Here is a 20173-nt window from a genome sequence, read left to right as displayed (position 1 = left end):
TACTCATACGCAGGTGTGTCGTGGCCGTTTTTCGGGGAATGTCTCAGCCTGTGATCCGATATGCAGTAGAAAGGGCTCTGGCGTTTTACTTACTGCGGCCATGCTGCATGACCATGACCATAGAACACCAATAATCAAATTATTTGCAATGGATGCAGCATCTTTGCGAGGCTGTCGGGGGACGTCTCAATATATTTCCAGGTGACTACAGCCTTAGCATATTTTCGCACATTAGTTGTATACAAATATACAATTGTGAATGCATTAGCATACATCTCTGAATGAGGCCCACAGACTGTAAGCTCCAATGGGGCAAGGACTGATATGAATGACTAAATATTCTCTATAAAGCACTGTGGAGTATGTATGAGTCATATAAATAGATGGCAATAGATAATGTTTTCAGGTATGTAATTAATTCTAATGTAAGTAAGAATATATCAGAGTTTTGTCAATAGAGAAGCTCATTGGCACTCACACAAAGTTACATTGCTGCACAGTCCCATCACTAATGCTATTTATACCGCACTACAACTATCAGTGTCATGATATTTGTATGACAGATGTTGCTCATACTTGCCAGCATATATATAATACGGAAATGCAATAAAACACTTATTCCCTGACCGGGAATCGAACCCGGGCCGCGGCGGTGAGAGCGCCGAATCCTAACCACTAGACCACCAGGGAAGTTGTATCAGGTTGCAGCAGCAGCAATACTTGTACGTAATGGCCAACTAAACAGGTCTGAGCCTGACAGAGAAGGGAAGCCACGCCTCCAAGATGGCTTGGCCACAGCTGACAAGGGCAAAGAAACATTAACATTCACATATTACGATGTATAATATATCTACAACAAATGCACTTTTAAACTTAAATGTGGTGCAATCAGTTGGAAGAACTCATCCCATTCGCCTTTGAATTGCCTTACCTGTTTTGTTAAAGCCATCAAGCTCTGCCTTACTGACTGTCTGAGATGTACTGGATGTAGTGGCTGTAAGAAACAAAAGAATGGTCTGTTATCGATGGGTATAGGGCTTTCCCGTATTTGTCAGCCTGGTAGCTGACAGTGGGGGTCATTCCAAGTTGATCGCTCGCTAGCAGTTTTTAGCAGCCATGCAAGTTGCTGCCCACGAGGGAGTGTATTTTCGCTTTGCAGGTGTGCTGCGACGAGTGACACGGTAATGACGTCAGATACCCGCCCAGCAAACGCCCGGCCACGCCTGCGTTTTTCCAAACACTCCAGAAAACGGTCAGTTGACACCCAGAAACTCCCACTTCCTGTCAATCTCCTTGCGTTCGGCTGTGCGATTGGAATCGTCGCTAGAACCAGTGCAAAACCACAAAGGACTTTGTACCCGTACGACGCGCGTGCGCACTACGGTGCATACACATGTGCAGATTAGCCTTTTTTTTCACTGATCGCTACGCAGCGAACAATGGCAGCTAGCGATCAACTCGGAATGACCCCCAGTCAGAGGCGGAACTACCGCCAGTGCAACCAGTGCGTTGCACTGGGGCCCGCCTCTGTCCAGGGGCCCAAAGCATGTAATGAGTCAAACTGACTCATTACATGCCGCTGTGTGCTGCAGGCAACCGCTGCCCGCAGCACACAGCCGCCCGGACAGGAGAGAAGCAGCGGTACGGGGGAGGGAGGTGGAGGAGGGAGCCGCAACAGCACTTTGTTACTGGTGGAGGCGCAGTGGCGTCACAAGGGGGGTGCGGCCCGCTCCCGGGTGTCACCCGCCGAGGGGTGACACCAAAATGCCGGCTCCTGCAGAGTGACAGAAGCCGAGTGCTGCACTGTTATATTATGTGCAGCACTCGGCTCCTGTCACTTTGTAGGAGCCAGCACTGCAGGGACAGCACCTCCCGAGAGTCAGCCCTCACCTCCCACACCCCCCAGTGAAAAAAAAAAACGGGTGTCGGGACGCGAAGCCCCGCCCCCTTTACGTGCCTGCAATGGTTTAAAAACGGGTTTTGCCCGCGAAGCCCCGTCCCTCTATTTAAGCCCCGCCCATTCCCGTGAAGCACCGCCCCTTTTATCCTCGTTGCCGCACCGGGTGTCACAGAGGTGAGTGACGCCTCTGTGGAGGCGCTGCTGCTGCTGCCCCTCTGCTTCAGTATAGGCTGTCTTCCGAGAACAGCCTATAGTGAAGCAGAGGGCAGCAGCGCCTCCACCAGTAACACAGCGCTGCTGCAGCTCCCTCCTCCACCTCCCTCCTCCTCCTTCTCTACTGCCCCGGAATCGTCAAGCTGCACCGAGGAGCCTGGGCCAGCGGAGAGGGTAAGTATAATTCTTCTTTCTTTCTTTCTTTCTTTCTTTCTTTCTTTCTTTCTTTCTTTCTTTCTTTCTTTCTTTCTTTCTTTCTTTCTGTCTTTGTTGGGACTGCCTGCCGCAATGTGTAAAAATGGGGAATCTGCCTGCCGCTATGTGTAAAAATGGGGAATCTGCCTGCCGCTATGTGTAAAAATGGGGAATCTGCCTGCCGCAATGTGTAAAAAGGGGGAATCTGCCTGCCGCTATGTGTAAAAATGGGGAATCTGCCTGCCGTAATGTGTAAAAAGGGGGACGCTGCCTGCCGTAAGGTGTAACAAGGGCACGCTGTCTGCCGAAATGTGTACAAAGGGGACGTTGTCTGCCGTAATGTGTAAAAAGGGGACGCTGTCTGCCGTAATGTGTAAAAAGGGGGACACTGTCTGCCGTTATGTGTAAAAAGTGTACGCTGTCTGCCGCTATGTTTAACAAGGGCACGCTGTCTGCCGTTATGTGTAAAAAGTGTACGCTGTCTGCCGCTATGTGTAACAAGGGCACGCTGTCTGCCGCAATGTGTAAAAAGGGGACGTTGTCTGTCGTAATGTGTAAAAAGGGGACGCTGTCTGCCGTAATGTGTAAAAAGGGGGACACTGTCTGCCGTTATGTGTAAAAAGTGTACGCTGTCTGCCGCTATGCTTAACAAGGGCACGCTGTCTGCCGTTATGTGTAAAAAGTGTACGCTGTCTGCCGCTATGTGTAACAAGGGCACGCTGTCTGCCGTTATGTGTAAAAAGGGGACGCTGTCTGCCGTTATGTGTAAAAAGTGCACGCTGTCTGCCGTAATGTGTAAAAAGGGGGACGCTGTCTGCCGTAATGTGTAAAAAGGGGACACTGTCTGCCGTAATGTGTAAAAAGAGGAATCTGTCCGCTGTAAGGTGTAAAAGGGCCTCTACCTGGTGTAGTGGTGCTACTGTGCAGCGTAATTTGAATAATGGAGACTACTGTGCACCGTTTTATGAATTGGTATTATTTTGTGGCCACACCCCTTCCCCACGAAGCCACGCCACTATGTATTTTTGCGCGCGCCTACGGTATGTGAAAAGAAAAAAAAAGAAAAAACTGATGGTGTTGTATGTTTTAACCAATTTATGGATACTGATGATGGGGAAATCGGATGGATTCTGAGTATTGAGGGAAGATTTAGCGTACCGAACTAACGTTGGCACATATATGAATCCTCAGAACACATCGGCAGAACACTGTCACACGTCCCGGCTGCCGGTCCACCGGGGAGATCCATTACTACGAAAAAGTACCATTAAAAGGACATCAACCAGACGAATTACTGGCCGAAAAAAAAAACCCTTATGAGCTTCAATCACCTAGAATCCACGTGAGTACGGTGTGTACCAAGAAATATACATATACTCCTGTACCTTAGGACATCCCTTCTTGTGAATTATTCATCAAAGATACCTTTATATGAGGATTCATATATGTGCCAACGTAAGTTCGGTACGCTAAATCTTCCCTCAATACTCAGAATCCATCCTATTTCCCCATCATCAGTATCCGTAAATTGGTTAAAACATACTACACCATCATTTTTTTTTTTTTTTCACATTTGTATTTCCGAGGAAATCGGGCATTCGTGTTTGAAGGACTTCTCCTCCAGAGACATCCCGCCAGTGGATCTTTGATGTGAAAAGAAACCTTTACGAATATTTGACTTCGCTCGTCGACGTGAGTACGGTGTGTACCCCGTGGAATTCTCCGTTTTCAAGAACCTCCTCATTTTGAACTTTTCCTCTTAAGACTAGAGACTCTTTTTTCTCATCAATTGGGACATTGATTATTAACTCCTGACTGCTGGGATATCCCCATCTATGTTTATGTTGATGCTTTTATATAATAATTTGGTTGGACAGCGCGTTTAGGTGGTAATATTTCTTTTTCTGTCCAATTACTCCTCTGGAGATTGTGTGACATCTCCCTTTACCTACCTTTCGCAGCAGTCCAGAGGGCGCGGCAGGATTTTTTCAATCTCTTATCCCCTAGTATTTTAAAGAGTTTTGCATGACCTGTATTTTTATCAGGGAAATGTTTTTGGAATTGTACCGTCCCCCTCCTCTAACAGACTTAGGTCAGAAATGTAGCGTTATACATTATAATATATATAATACATCAGCTGCCTGGCCACTTGGACAGAAGTTTAACATTTAGATGATACAGTCTTCCCAATATCAGGCAGCAATGAGCAGGAGCTGCGCTGGCCGGGAGTTACTCCACAGATACAATGGCATCCCCTCTGTGCGATGCTTTTGTATTTGTGCGGGGGGGAGGGGGCGGCACTGACATGCGGGGCGGATTATCCCTGTGCTGGGCGTCCCCCCGCATGTCTGAGTTTACGATCGTAGCTGTGCTAAATTTAGCATAGCTACGATCAACTCGGAATGACCCCCATAGTCTCCCCACATACCTCCCAACATGACCCTCTCCAGGAGGGACAGAATGCTCTGCTCCTGGACTTCCCTCTTAATTTATGACTTCATTTATTAACTGCTGGCTGCACCACTCTTTCAGTGCACCATTATGATGCCATGTGGTCAGGGGCGGGGCTGGTGCTACCCTGCTATGGCATTGATTTGCCAAGGCCAAGCGGGGGTATTTTTATATAACTGCAAACTGTTAGGAGGTATGGAAAATGGAGTTTCCGGGGGATATTCTGCAAATTTTAATTTATAAATAGGCCCCTTTAGCTGGCTTACTGCACCCAATACTAATAAGAAATCATCAGAAAAATAAGAATTTACTTACCGATAATTCTATTTCTCGTAGTCCGTAGTGGATGCTGGGGACTCCGTCAGGACCATGGGGAATAGCGGCTCCGCAGGAGACAGGGCACAAAAATAAAGCTTTAGGATTAGGTGGTGTGTACTGGCTCCTCCCCCTATGACCCTCCTCCAAGCCTCAGTTAGGATACTGTGCCCGGACGAGCGTACACAATAAGGAAGGATATTGAATCCCGGGTAAGACTCATACCAGCCACACCAATCACACCGTATAACTTGTGATCTGAACCCAGTTAACAGTATGACAAACGTAGGAGCCTCTGAACAGACGGCTTACAACAATAACAACCCGAATTTGTTTGTAACAATAACTATGTACAAGTATTGCAGACAATCCGCACTTGGGATGGGCGCCCAGCATCCACTACGGACTACGAGAAATAGAATTATCGGTAAGTAAATTCTTATTTTCTCTAACGTCCTAAGTGGATGCTGGGGACTCCGTCAGGACCATGGGGATTATACCAAAGCTCCCAAACGGGCGGGAGAGTGCGGATGACTCTGCAGCACCGAATGAGAGAACTCAAGGTCCTCCTCAGCCAGGGTATCAAATTTGTAGAATTTTGCAAACGTGTTTGCCCCTGACCAAGTAGCAGCTCGGCAGAGTTGTAATGCCGAGACCCCCCGGGCAGCCGCCCAGGATGAGCCCACTTTCCTTGTGGAATGGGCCTTGACAGATTTAGGTTGTGGCAAGCCTGCCACAGAATGTGCAAGTTGAATTGTGCTACAAATCCAACGAGCAATCGTCTGCTTAGAAGCAGGAGCACCCATCTTGTTGGGTGCATACAATATAAACAGTGAGTCAGACTTTCTGACTCCCGCCGTTCTTGAAATATATATTTTCAATGCCCGGACCACGTCCAACAACTTGGAATCCTCCAAATCGTTAGTAGCCGCAGGCACCACAATAGGCTGGTTCAGGTGAAACGCTGACACCACCTTAGGCAGAAAATGAGGACGCGTCCGCAGTTCTGCCCTGTCCGTATGGAAAATCAGATATGGGCTCTTATATGATAAAGCCGCCAATTCTGATACTCTCCTGGCTGAAGCCAGGGCCAGTAGCATGGTTACTTTCCATGTAAGATACTTCAACTCCACCGATTTGAGCGGCTCAAACCAATGGGATTTGAGAAAATCCAAGACTACATTAAGATCCCACGGTGCCACTGGGGGCACAACCGGGGGCTGTATATGTAGTACTCCTTTTACAAAAGTCTGGACTTCAGGAACTGAAGCCAATTCTTTCTGGAAGAAAATCGACAGGGCCGAAATTTGAACCTTAATGGACCCCAATTTGAGGCCCATAGACAATCCTGTTTGCAGGAAATGTAGGCATCGACCCAGTTGAAATTCCTCCGTGGGGGCCTTCCTGGCCTCACACCACGCAACATATTTTCTCCAAATGCGGTGATAATGTTGTGCAGTCACCTCCTTCCTGGCTTTTACCAGTGTAGGAATGACCTCTTCCGGAATGCCTTTTTCCCTTAGAATTCGGCATTCAACCGCCATGCCGTCAAACGCAGCCGCGGTAAGTCTTGGAATAGACACGGTCCCTGCTGAAGCAGGTCCCGTCTTAGAGGTAGAGGCCACGGATCCTCCGTGAGCATCTCTTGAAGTTCCGGGTACCAAGTTCTTCTTGGCCAATCCGGAGCCACTAGTATCGTTCTTACTCCCTTTTGCCGTATAATTCTCAGTACTTTTGGTATGAGAGGCAGAGGAGGGAACACATACACTGACTGGAACACCCACGGTGTTACCAGAGCGTCCACAGCTATTGCCTGAGGGTCTCTTGACCTGGCGCAATACCTGTCCAGTTTTTTGTTGAGGCGGGACGCCATCATATCCACCATTGGTTTTTCCCAACGGTTCACAATCATGTGGAAGACTTCTGGATGAAGTCCCCACTCTCCCGGGTGTAGATCGTGTCTGCTGAGGAAGTCTGCTTCCCAGTTGTCCACTCCCGGAATGAATACTGCTGACAGTGCTATCACATGATCTTCCGCCCAGCGAAGAATCCTTGCAGCTTCTGCCATTGCTGTCCTGCTTCTTGTGCCGCCCTGTCTGTTTACGTGGGCGACTGCCGTGATGTTGTCCGACTGGATCAACACCGGCTGACCCTGAAGCAGGGGTTTTGCCAGACTTAGAGCATTGTAAATCGCTCTTAGCTCCAGTATATTTATGTGAAGAGACATCTCCAGGCTTGACCATACTCCCTGGAAGTTTCTTCCCTGTGTGACCGCTCCCCAGCCTCTCAGACTGGCATCCGTGGTCACCAGGACCCAGTCCTGTATGCCGAATCTGCGGCCCTCTAACAGATGAGCACTCTGCAACCACCACAGAAGAGACACCCTTGTCCGTGGCGATAAGGTTATCCGCTGATGCATCTGCAGATGTGATTCGGACCATTTGTCCAGCAGATCCCACTGAAAAGTTCGTGCGTGGAATCTGCCGAATGGAATCGCTTCGTAAGAAGCCACCATCTTTCCCAGGACTCTTGTGCATTGATGCACAGACACTTTCCCTGGTTTTAGGAGGTTCCTGACAAGTTCGGATAACTCCCTGGCTTTCTCCTCCGGAAGAAACACCTTTTTCTGAACCGTGTCCAGAATCATTCCCAGGAACAGCAGACGTGTCGTCGGGGTCAACTGAGATTTTGGAAAATTCAGAATCCACCCGTGTTGTTGCAGCACTAGTCGGGTTAGTGCTACTCCGTCCTCCAGCTGTTCTGTGGACCTTGCCCTTATCAGGAGATCGTCCAAGTAAGGGATAATTAATACGCCTCTTCTTCGCAGAAGAATCATCATTTCGGCCATTACCTTGGTAAAGACCCGAGGTGCCGTGGACAATCCAAACGGCAGCGTCTGAAACTGATAATGACAGTTTTGCACCACGAACCTGAGGTACCCTTGATGTGAAGGGCAAATTGGGACATGCAGGTAAGCATCCTTTATGTCCAGGGACACCATAACGTCCCCTTCTTCCAGATTCGCTATCACTGCTCTGAGTGACTCCATCTTGAACTTGAATTTTTGTATGTACAGGTTCAAAGATTTCAGATTTAGAATAGGTCTTACCGAGCCGTCCGGCTTCGGTACCACAAATAGCGTGGAGTAATACCCCTTTTCCTGTTGTAGGAGGGGTACCTTGACTATCACCTGCTGAGAAAACAGCTTGTGAATGGCTTCCAATACCGTCGCCCTGTCTGAGGGAGACGTTGGCAAAGCAGACTTTAGGAACCTGCGAGGGGGAGACTTCTCGAATTCCAACCTGTAACCCTGAGATACTACCTGCAGGATCCAGGGGTCCACCTGTGAGCAAGCCCACTGTGCGCTGAAATTCTTGAGTCGACCCCCCACCGCTCCTGAGTCCGCTTGTAAGGCCCCAGCGTCATGCTGAGGGCTTTGCAGAACCCTGAGAGGGCTTCTGTTCCTGGGCAGGGGCTGCTTGCTGCCCTCTCTTACCCCTTCCTCTGCCCCGAGGCAGATATGACTGTCCTTTTGTCCGCTTGTTCTTATAGGACCGAAAGGACTGCAGCTGAAAAGACGGTGTCTTTTTCTGTTGGGAGGGGGTCTGAGGTAAAAAGGTGGATTTTCCGGCAGTTGCCGTGGCCACCAGATCCGATAGACCGACGCCAAATAATTCCTCCCCTTTATACGGCAATACTTCCATATGTCGTTTGGAATCCGCATCACCTGACCACTGTCGCGTCCATAAACTCCTTCTGGCAGATATGGACATCGCATTTACTCTCGATGCCAGAGTGCAAATATCTCTCTGAGCATCTCGCATATAAAGGAAAGCATCCTTTAATTGCTCTATAGTCAATAAAATACTGTCCCTATCCAGGGTATCAATATTTTCAGTCAGGGAATCCAACCAGACGACCCCAGCACTGCACATCCAGGCTGAGGCGATGGCTGGTCGCAGTATAACACCAGTATGTGTGTATATACTTTTTAGGGTAGTTTCCAGTCTCCTATCAGCTGGATCCCTGAGGGCGGCCGTATCAGGAGACGGTAACGCCACTTGTTTTGATAAGCGTGTGAGCGCCTTATCCACCCTAGGGGGTGTTTCCCAGCGCACCCTAACCTCTGGCGGGAAAGGGTATAATGCTAATAACTTTTTTGAAATTAGCACTTTTCTATCTGGGTTAACCCTCACATACATCATTTAATTCCTCTGATTCAGGAAAAACTACAGGTAGTTTTTTCACCCCCCACATAATACTAGAGATGAGCGGGTTCGGTTTCTCTGAATCCGAACCCGCCAGAACTTCATGTTTTTTTTCACGGGTCCGAGCGACTCGGATCTTCCCGCCTTGCTCGGTTAACCCGAGCGCGCCCGAACGTCATCATGACGCTGTCGGATTCTCGCGAGGCTCGGATTCTATCGCGAGACTCGGATTCTATATAAGGAGCCGCGCGTCGCCGCCATTTTCACACGTGCATTGAGATTGATAGGGAGAGGACGTGGCTGGCGTCCTCTCCATTTAGATTATAAGAGACTGAGAGAGATTTACTGGAGCTGACTAGGAGGAGTACTGTTACTGTAGAAGTGTAGAGACTGAGTGGAGAGAGTTTACTAGTGAGGACAGTGCAGTTTACTTTATAATCCGTTCTCTGCCTGAAAAAAGCGATACACAGCACACAGTGACTCAGTCACATACCATGCACTGCTCAGGCTCAGGCCAGTGTGCTGCATCATCTATTATCTATATATAATATTATATATATCTGTCTGACTGCTCAGCTCACACAGCTTATAATTGTGGGGGAGACTGGGGAGCACTACTGCAGTGCCAGTTATAGGTTATAGCAGGAGCCAGGAGTACATAATATATTATATAGTGAGTGACCACCAGACACACAGTGCAGTTTATTTAATATATCCGTTCTCTGCCTGAAAAAAGCGATACACACAGTGACTCAGTCAGTCACATACCATATCTGTGTGCACTGCTCAGGCTCAGGCCAGTGTGCTGCATCATCTATTATCTATATATAATATTATATATATCTGTCTGACTGCTCAGCTCACACAGCTTATAATTGTGGGGGAGACTGGGGAGCACTACTGCAGTGCCAGTTATAGGTTATAGCAGGAGCCAGGAGTACATAATATATTATATAGTGAGTGACCACCAGACACACAGTGCAGTTTATTTAATATATCCGTTCTCTGCCTGAAAAAAGCGATACACACAGTGACTCAGTCAGTCACATACCATATCTGTGTGCACTGCTCAGGCTCAGGCCAGTGTGCTGCATCATCTATTATCTATATATAATATTATATATATCTGTCTGACTGCTCAGCTCACACAGCTTATAATTGTGGGGGAGACTGGGGAGCACTACTGCAGTGCCAGTTATAGGTTACAGCAGGAGCCAGGAGTACATAATATATTATATAGTGAGTGACCACCAGACACACAGTGCAGTTTATTTAATATATCCGTTCTCTGCCTGAAAAAAGCGATACACACAGTGACTCAGTCAGTCACATACCATATCTGTGTGCACTGCTCAGGCTCAGGCCAGTGTGCTGCATCATCTATATATATTATATATCTGTCTGACTGCTCAGCTCACACAGCTTATAATTGTGGGGGAGACTGGGGAGCACTACTGCAGTGCCAGTTATAGGTTATAGCAGGAGCCAGGAGTACATATTATATTAAAATTAAACAGTGCACACTTTTGCTGCAGGAGTGCCACTGCCAGTGTGACTGACCAGTGACCTGACCACACTGACCACCAGTATAGTTAGTAGTATACTTATATTGTGATTGCCTGAAAAAGTTAAACACTCGTCGTGTGACTTCACTTGTGTGTTTTTTTTTTTTTTATTCTATAAAAATAAAACTCATTCTGCTGACAGACAGTGTCCAGCAGGTCCGTCATTATATAATATATAATATATACCTGTCCGGCTGCAGTAGTGATATATATATATTTTTTATATCATTTATCATCCAGTCGCAGCAGACACAGTACGGTAGTTCACGGCTGTGGCTACCTCTGTGTCTCTGCACTCGGCAGGCAGTCCGTCCATAATTGTAATACCACCTAACCGTGGATTTTTTTCATTCTTCTTTATACATACATAGTTACATAGACATCTTCTCTTTATCAACCAGTCTATATTAGCTGCAGACACAGTACAGTACGGTAGTTCACGGCTGTGGCTACCTCTGTGTCTGCACTCGGCAGGCAGTCCGTCCATAATTGTATACCACCTAACCGTGGTTTTTTTTCATTCTTCTTTATACATACATAGTTACATAGACATCTTCTCTTTATCAACCAGTCTATATTAGCTGCAGACACAGTACAGTACGGTAGTTCACGGCTGTGGCTACCTCTGTGTCTGCACTCGGCAGGCAGTCCGTCCATAATTGTATACCACCTAACCGTGGATTTTTTTCAGTCTTCTTTATACATACATAGTTACATAGACATCTTCTCTTTATCAACCAGTCTATATTAGCTGCAGACACAGTACAGTACGGTAGTTCACGGCTGTGGCTACCTCTGTGTCTGCAGTCGGCAGGCAGTCCATAATTGTATACTAGTATCCATCTCCATTGTTTACCTGAGGTGCCTTTTAGTTGTGCCTATTAAAATATGGAGAACAAAAATGTTGAGGTTCCAAAATTAGGGAAAGATCAAGATCCACTTCCACCTCGTGCTGAAGCTGCTGCCACTAGTCATGGCCGAGACGATGAAATGCCAGCAACGTCGTCTGCCAAGGCCGATGCCCAATGTCATAGTACAGAGCATGTCAAATCCAAAACACCAAATATCAGAAAAAAAAGGACTCCAAAACCTAAAATAAAATTGTCGTCGGAGAAGCGTAAACTTGCCAATATGCCATTTACCACACGGAGTGGCAAGGAACGGCTGAGGCCCTGGCCTATGTTCATGGCTAGTGGTTCAGCTTCACATGAGGATGGAAGCACTCAGCCTCTCGCTAGAAAAATGAAAAGACTCAAGCTGGCAAAAGCAGCACAGCAAAGAACTGTGCATTCTTCGAAATCCCAAATCCACAAGGAGAGTCCAATTGTGTCGGTTGCGATGCCTGACCTTCCCAACACTGGACGTGAAGAGCATGCGCCTTCCACCATTTGCACGCCCCCTGCAAGTGCTGGAAGGAGCACCCGCAGTCCAGTTCCTGATAGTCAGATTGAAGATGTCAGTGTTGAAGTACACCAGGATGAGGAGGATATGGGTGTTGCTGGCGCTGGGGAGGAAATTGACCAGGAGGATTCTGATGGTGAGGTGGTTTGTTTAAGTCAGGCACCCGGGGAGACACCTGTTGTCCGTGGGAGGAATATGGCCGTTGACATGCCAGGTGAAAATACCAAAAAAATCAGCTCTTCGGTGTGGAGGTATTTCACCAGAAATGCGGACAACAGGTGTCAAGCCGTGTGTTCCCTTTGTCAAGCTGTAATAAGTAGGGGTAAGGACGTTAACCACCTCGGAACATCCTCCCTTATACGTCACCTGCAGCGCATTCATAATAAGTCAGTGACAAGTTCAAAAACTTTGGGTGACAGCGGAAGCAGTCCACTGACCAGTAAATCCCTTCCTCTTGTAACCAAGCTCACGCAAACCACCCCACCAACTCCCTCAGTGTCAATTTCCTCCTTCCCCAGGAATGCCAATAGTCCTGCAGGCCATGTCACTGGCAATTCTGACGAGTCCTCTCCTGCCTGGGATTCCTCCGATGCATCCTTGCGTGTAACGCCTACTGCTGCTGGCGCTGCTGTTGTTGCCGCTGGGAGTCGATGGTCATCCCAGAGGGGAAGTCGTAAGCCCACTTGTACTACTTCCAGTAAGCAATTGACTGTTCAACAGTCCTTTGCGAGGAAGATGAAATATCACAGCAGTCATCCTACTGCAAAGCGGATAACTGAGGCCTTGACAACTATGTTGGTGTTAGACGTGCGTCCGGTATCCGCCGTTAGTTCACAGGGAACTAGACAATTTATTGAGGCAGTGTGCCCCCGTTACCAAATACCATCTAGGTTCCACTTCTCTAGGCAGGCGATACCGAGAATGTACACGGACGTCAGAAAAAGACTCACCAGTGTCCTAAAAAATGCAGTTGTACCCAATGTCCACTTAACCACGGACATGTGGACAAGTGGAGCAGGGCAGGGTCAGGACTATATGACTGTGACAGCCCACTGGGTAGATGTATGGACTCCCGCCGCAAGAACAGCAGCGGCGGCACCAGTAGCAGCATCTCGCAAACGCCAACTCTTTCCTAGGCAGGCTACGCTTTGTATCACCGCTTTCCAGAATACGCACACAGCTGAAAACCTCTTACGGCAACTGAGGAAGATCATCGCGGAATGGCTTACCCCAATTGGACTCTCCTGTGGATTTGTGGCATCGGACAACGCCAGCAATATTGTGTGTGCATTAAATATGGGCAAATTCCAGCACGTCCCATGTTTTGCACATACCTTGAATTTGGTGGTGCAGAATTTTTTAAAAAACGACAGGGGCGTGCAAGAGATGCTGTCGGTGGCCAGAAGAATTGCGGGACACTTTCGGCGTACAGGCACCACGTACAGAAGACTGGAGCACCACCAAAAACTACTGAACCTGCCCTGCCATCATCTGAAGCAAGAAGTGGTAACGAGGTGGAATTCAACCCTCTATATGCTTCAGAGGTTGGAGGAGCAGCAAAAGGCCATTCAAGCCTATACAATTGAGCACGATATAGGAGGTGGAATGCACCTGTCTCAAGTGCAGTGGAGAATGATTTCAACGTTGTGCAAGGTTCTGATGCCCTTTGAACTTGCCACACGTGAAGTCAGTTCAGACACTGCCAGCCTGAGTCAGGTCATTCCCCTCATCAGGCTTTTGCAGAAGAAGCTGGAGGCATTGAAGAAGGAGCTAAAAGGGAGCGATTCCGCTAGGCATGTGGGACTTGTGGATGCAGCCCTTAATTCGCTTAACAAGGATTCACGGGTGGTCAATCTGTTGAAATCAGAGCACTACATTTTGGCCACCGTGCTCGATCCTAGATTTAAAGCCTACCTTGGATCTCTCTTTCCGGCAGACACAAGTCTGCTGGGGTTGAAAGACCTGCTGGTGACAAAATTGTCAAGTCAAGCGGAACGCGACCTGTCAACATCTCCTCCTTCACATTCTCCCGCAACTGGGGGTGCGAGGAAAAGGCTCAGAATTCCGAGCCCACCCGCTGGCGGTGATGCAGGGCAGTCTGGAGCGACTGCTGATGCTGACATCTGGTCCGGACTGAAGGACCTGACAACGATTACGGACATGTCGTCTACTGTCACTGCATATGATTCTCTCAACATTGATAGAATGGTGGAGGATTATATGAGTGACCGCATCCAAGTAGGCACGTCACACAGTCCGTACTTATACTGGCAGGAAAAAGAGGCAATTTGGAGGCCCTTGCACAAACTGGCTTTATTCTACCTAAGTTGCCCTCCCACAAGTGTGTACTCCGAAAGAGTGTTTAGTGCCGCCGCTCACCTTGTCAGCAATCGGCGTACGAGGTTACATCCAGAAAATGTGGAGAAGATGATGTTCATTAAAATGAATTATAATCAATTCCTCCGCGGAGACATTGACCAGCAGCAATTGCCTCCACAAAGTACACAGGGAGCTAAGATGGTGGATTCCAGTGGGGACGAATTGATAATCTGTGAGGAGGGGGATGTACACGGTGATATATCGGAGGGTGAAGATGAGGTGGACATCTTGCCTCTGTAGAGCCAGTTTGTGCAAGGAGAGATTAATTGCTTCTTTTTTGGGGGGGGTCCAAACCAACCCGTCATATCAGTCACAGTCGTGTGGCAGACCCTGTCACTGAAATGATGGGTTGGTTAAAGTGTGCATGTCCTGTTTTGTTTATACAACATAAGGGTGGGTGGGAGGGCCCAAGGACAATTCCATCTTGCACCTCTTTTTTCTTTTCTTTTTCTTTGCATCATGTGCTGATTGGGGAGGGTTTTTTGGAAGGGACATCCTGCGTGACACTGCAGTGCCACTCCTAGATGGGCCCGGTGTTTGTGTCGGCCACTAGGGTCGCTAATCTTACTCACACAGTCAGCTACCTCATTGCGCCTCTTTTTTTCTTTGCGTCATGTGCTGTTTGGGGAGGGTTTTTTGGAAGGGACATCCTGCGTGACACTGCAGTGCCACTCCTAGATGGGCCCGGTGTTTGTGTCGGCCACTAGGGTCGCTAATCTTACTCACACAGCTACCTCATTGCGCCTCTTTTTTTCTTTGCGTCATGTGCTGTTTGGGGAGGGTTTTTTGGAAGGGACATCCTGCGTGACACTGCAGTGCCACTCCTAGATGGGCCCGGTGTTTGTGTCGGCCACTAGGGTCGCTAATCTTACTCACACAGCTACCTCATTGCGCCTCTTTTTTTCTTTGCGTCATGTGCTGTTTGGGGAGGGTTTTTTGGAAGGGCCATCCTGCGTGACACTGCAGTGCCACTCCTAGATGGGCCCGGTGTTTGTGTCGGCCACTAGGGTCGCTAATCTTACTCACACAGCTACCTCATTGCGCCTCTTTTTTTCTTTGCGTCATGTGCTGTTTGGGGAGGGTTTTTTGGAAGGGACATCCTGCGTGACACTGCAGTGCCACTCCTAGATGGGCCCGGTGTTTGTGTCGGCCACTAGGGTCGCTTATCTTACTCACACAGCGACCTCGGTGCAAATTTTAGGACTAAAAATAATATTGTGAGGTGTGAGGTATTCAGAATAGACTGAAAATGAGTGTAAATTATGGTTTTTGAGGTTAATAATACTTTGGGATCAAAATGACCCCCAAATTCTATGATTTAAGCTGTTTTTTAGTGTTTTTTGAAAAAAACACCCGAATCCAAAACACACCCGAATCCGACAAAAAAAATTCGGTGAGGTTTTGCCAAAACGCGTTCGAACCCAAAACACGGCCGCGGAACCGAACCCAAAACCAAAACACAAAACCCGAAAAATTTCAGGCGCTCATCTCTACATAATACCCCTTTTTGTGGTACTTGCAGTATCAGAGATATGCAAAGCCTCCTTCATTGCCGTGATCATATAACGTGTGGCCCTACTTGAAAATACGTTTGTTTCATCACCGTCGACACTAGATTCAGTGTCTGTGTCTGGGTCTGTGTCGACCGACTGAGGTAAAGGGAGCTTTACAGCCCCTGACGGTGTCTGAGACGCCTGGGCAGGTACTAACTGGTTTGCCGGCCGTCTCATGTCGTCAACTGATTTTTGTAATGTGCTGACATTATCACGTAATTCCATAAACAAAGCCATCCATTCCGGTGTCGACTCCCTGGGGGGTGACATCACCATTATCGGCAATTGCTCTGCCTCCACACCAACATCGTCCTCATACATGTCGACACACACGTACCGACACACAGCAGACACACAGGGAATGCTCTTATCGAAGACAGGACCCCACTAGCCCTTTGGGGAGACAGAGGGAGAGTTTGCCAGCACACACCCAAGCGCTATAATATATATGGGAACAACCTTATATAAGTGTTGTTCCTTATAGCAGCTTAAATATATCAAAATATCGCCAAAAAATGCCCCCCCTCTCTGTTTTACCCTGTTTCTGTAGTGCAGTGCAGGGGAGAGTCCTGGGAGCCTTCCTCACAGCGGAGCTGAGCAGGAAAATGGCGCTGTGTGCTGAGGAGAATAAGCCCCGCCCCCTATTTCGGCGGGCTTTTCTCCCGGAGTTTTAGATATCTGGCATGGGTTAAATACATACATATAGCCTCAATGGCTATATGTGATATATTCTTTTGCCATAAAGGTATTAAATATTGCTGCCCAGGGCGCCCCCAGCAGCGCCCTGCACCCTCCGTGACCGCTTGGTGTGAAGTGTGTGACAACAATGGCGCACAGCTGCAGTGCTGTGCGCTACCTTCATGAAGACTGAAGAGCCTTCTGCCGCCTGTTTCCGGACCTTCAATCTTCAGCATCTGTAAGGGGGGTCGGCGGCGCGGCTCCGGGACGAACCCCAGGGTGAGACCTGTGTTCCGACTCCCTCTGGAGCTAATGGTGTCCAGTAACCTAAGAATCCAATCCATACTGCACGCAAGTGAGTTGAAATTCTCTCCCCTAAGTCCCTCGATGCAGTGAGCCTGTTGCCAGCAGGACTCACTGAAAATAAAAAACCTAAAAACTTTTTCTAAGCAGCTCTTTAGGAGAGCCACCTAGATTGCACCCTGCTCGGACGGGCACAAAAACCTAACTGAGGCTTGGAGGAGGGTCATAGGGGGAGGAGCCAGTACACACCACCTAATCCTAAAGCTTTATTTTTGTGCCCTGTCTCCTGCGGAGCCGCTATTCCCCATGGTCCTGACGGAGTCCCCAGCATCCACTTAGGACGTTAGAGAAAAATGCATTATTTGTGATTCTGCCATGTTAGATAAATGCAGCAGAGTGTAGCTAATAGGCTACAATAGTTTTAGCTACTGGTACAAAGCTCCCATGGGCGTAGCTACCATAGTTGCAGACAGTGCAGCTGCTATGGGGCCCAGAGCTGAGAGGGGCCCACCTTTCCTGTCAAAGTGTTATATAAATTTATCGCCATTGGGTGGTATGTAGGGGTCCTTTCAAACTTTTTACTTGGGGCCTGCAATATATCTAGGTATAACGCTTGACCTGCTCATTGTAGTGTGGTATAACATGAACTGGAGGGCATTTTAATGTAATATAATATGAACCGGGGCACTGTAATGAGGCACAATATGAACGGGGAGCACTATATATCATAATGTGAATTGAGGGTACTGTGCGGCATAATGTGTACTGGCAGCTCTGAAATGTGACATAGGGTGAACTTAAGCACTACCACGATTCATAACAGAAACTAGGGCACTATTATGGGGCATAGCATTAAATAATGCTCTACTATGGTTCATAAAATGAACTAGGGCACTATTATAGGGCATAAAATTAACAACTGCTGCAGAGAAGTGTCTCTCTAGAAGCACTGGGATGGGGGCCCCTTCAAAATGTTGCTCTGGGGCCCACAAAGTTCTGGCTACGCCCCTGGAAGCTCCAGAATGCAGCGTATTGCAAAGCTTGGTAAATTCGGCATTGAAGCATAAGGCCTGCTTTTTTGGTTGAACATTTGGGACTGCAGTAGATATATCTGGGGGGTGAATAGATGAAGTGTGCATGCGTACGGCGTAGTGCAGGGGAAGCCTGGGACAGCGGCAGCCCAGTATCATCTGGAGTCCAGAAGCACCCCCCCACCCCCGACCCCCACCACCCCACAGTTGGTAAATATGGAAAATGGGTGTTTTTGATGGATAGCCTGCTATAATTAATTGATAAATAGGCCCCTTTAGCTGGGTGACAGCACTGTGATAGCGCCCTCTACTGGTAAGAAATCATTAGGAAAAATGAATTTGTGATACAATTGTTTTAGCCCCTGTCATCCCACTCCCCTGAGATATGTGTAAGAAATAAAAGAATCAAGAAGGTGATATGAAAAGAAATCTTACATCCACAGAAGACAGTAATGACCAGGGCCAGGATCAGTACATACAGTAACATCAGCAGTCCATAGGTAATCCATTCAGGCTTTTTTCCACAAAAATAGCGCCATCCACTGGCTGAAATGAGAAGACACAATGGTGCTACAGTCAAATATCAGCTATATATAACTTTAAACATTACAACTAGCGTAAGCAATCTATGTATCACAAACTGTTGTTAAACTACAAGTTTCAGCATGCCCAGACAGTCTGGCATGCTGTGACTTTTAGTACTGCCGTCTATGCTGGCACCTGAAGTTCCAAAATAACTGGAGAGTAATACCCCTTTCACACCGCACAAATAACCCGGGTCAATGTGCGGTGTGACACGGGTCAGTGTGCGGTGTGAAAGCGCCATGTCAGATTTCCCGGGTCGCCTGACCCGGTAATTCAACCCGGGTTATAAGCAGTGTTATTCCCGGGTTGAATACCGGGTCAGTGGCTCTGTAAATGGATTTCCGGGTCGAGCCGATCCGGGACCCGTTTACAAGATAGGGAAAGGCGGCACTGAGATGAGTTCATCTCCCAGCGCTGCCCCCGCTGCAGGCTCCGGCCCCTGCCGCTATGGCAACAGAAGCCATCAGAAAGAGGTAGGAGAGTCTCCAATGCCGGATCCCACCCGGGAATGACCCGTTTCCAATTCCCGGATGGGATCCGGCATTGAAGATGTGAAAGGGGTATAACAGGTCAATTGTACTGTTACAATGTAAAAGCATAATCAGTTCTAGTAGAATTCTGTGTGTAAGTGTGTTACAGTACCTCAGATACACAAAATAAAGACATCTCTACGTACTGTAAGTGGTAGAACATCAATTATACCTCAAGCATGAACTTATCTGGTTTGTCGTGAGTAAATGGCTGCTGGGTAGCTTTGGAGAGAAATCTCTCTGATAGATTCAATTATTGAGCACTATCTCCTGTGGGTAATGTCAGGGGATGCGCAGGGCTGGTTCTAGACCTTGTGGCGCCCAGGTCGAAAGTTTCCTTCGGCGCCCTCCCCCGACAGGGAAAACGTTGACAGAGAAAACAGGGATAGTGCGCGTCGTAGGCGCGTGCAAAAAAATAGAAGCGTGGCTTCATGGGGAAGGGGCGTGGTCACAGTTATGCCCCCTGTAGCTGTGCCCCAGTACTGTGCCCCCTGTAGCTGTGCCCCCAGTAGTTGTGCCCCCAATAGCTGTGCCGCTTACAAAAAAAAGAATAAATAAATACTCACCATCCCCACTCCTGCTTTCCGACCGCTGCTGCCCTCCGTCTCCGGCCGCCGGCGCCGCTCCTCAGATCTGTGGGAGAGACATCATGACGTCTCTCCCATAGCACCGCATAGACACTAGAGGTCAATTATAACCTCTAGCGTCTATGGCCGCTCCCACAATGCCGCGCGGTACGCGATGACGTCATTGCGCACCGCACGGAAGGGAACACTGAAACAACTCACCAGGCACAGCGGACTTTGCCACAGGCACAGCGGATCTTGCCATGGCGGCGCCCTCGAGACGGCAGCGGCGTCCTCGGG

The 20173-nt window shown here is 48.2% G+C and overlaps 1 protein-coding gene and 1 non-coding gene across 3 annotated transcripts in view; both read right to left on the bottom strand.

Annotated features, from left to right (window-relative positions):
* Positions 1–20173, bottom strand: part of LOC134936469 (hepatic lectin-like) — a 124701-nt gene that overhangs the window by 62264 nt on the left and 42264 nt on the right. For both annotated transcript variants that reach the window (XM_063931509.1, XM_063931510.1), the window contains exons 2-3: positions 18628–18738; positions 932–994 (exon numbers count right to left, since the gene is read on the bottom strand). In XM_063931509.1, the coding sequence (XP_063787579.1) occupies positions 932–994; positions 18628–18738 (174 nt within the window). The remainder of the gene's footprint in view (positions 1–931; positions 995–18627; positions 18739–20173) is intronic.
* On the bottom strand, positions 619–690 carry TRNAE-CUC (transfer RNA glutamic acid (anticodon CUC)). Its single transcript has one exon. It is a non-coding gene; the product is annotated as a tRNA-Glu (tRNA).

This window comes from Pseudophryne corroboree, chromosome 6 (genome assembly GCF_028390025.1).
Source record: "Pseudophryne corroboree isolate aPseCor3 chromosome 6, aPseCor3.hap2, whole genome shotgun sequence".
Classification (NCBI taxonomy): Eukaryota; Metazoa; Chordata; class Amphibia; order Anura; family Myobatrachidae; genus Pseudophryne; species Pseudophryne corroboree.
The sequence above is the reverse complement of the archived record's forward strand: the minus strand, read 5'-3'. Positions and strand labels throughout refer to the sequence as shown.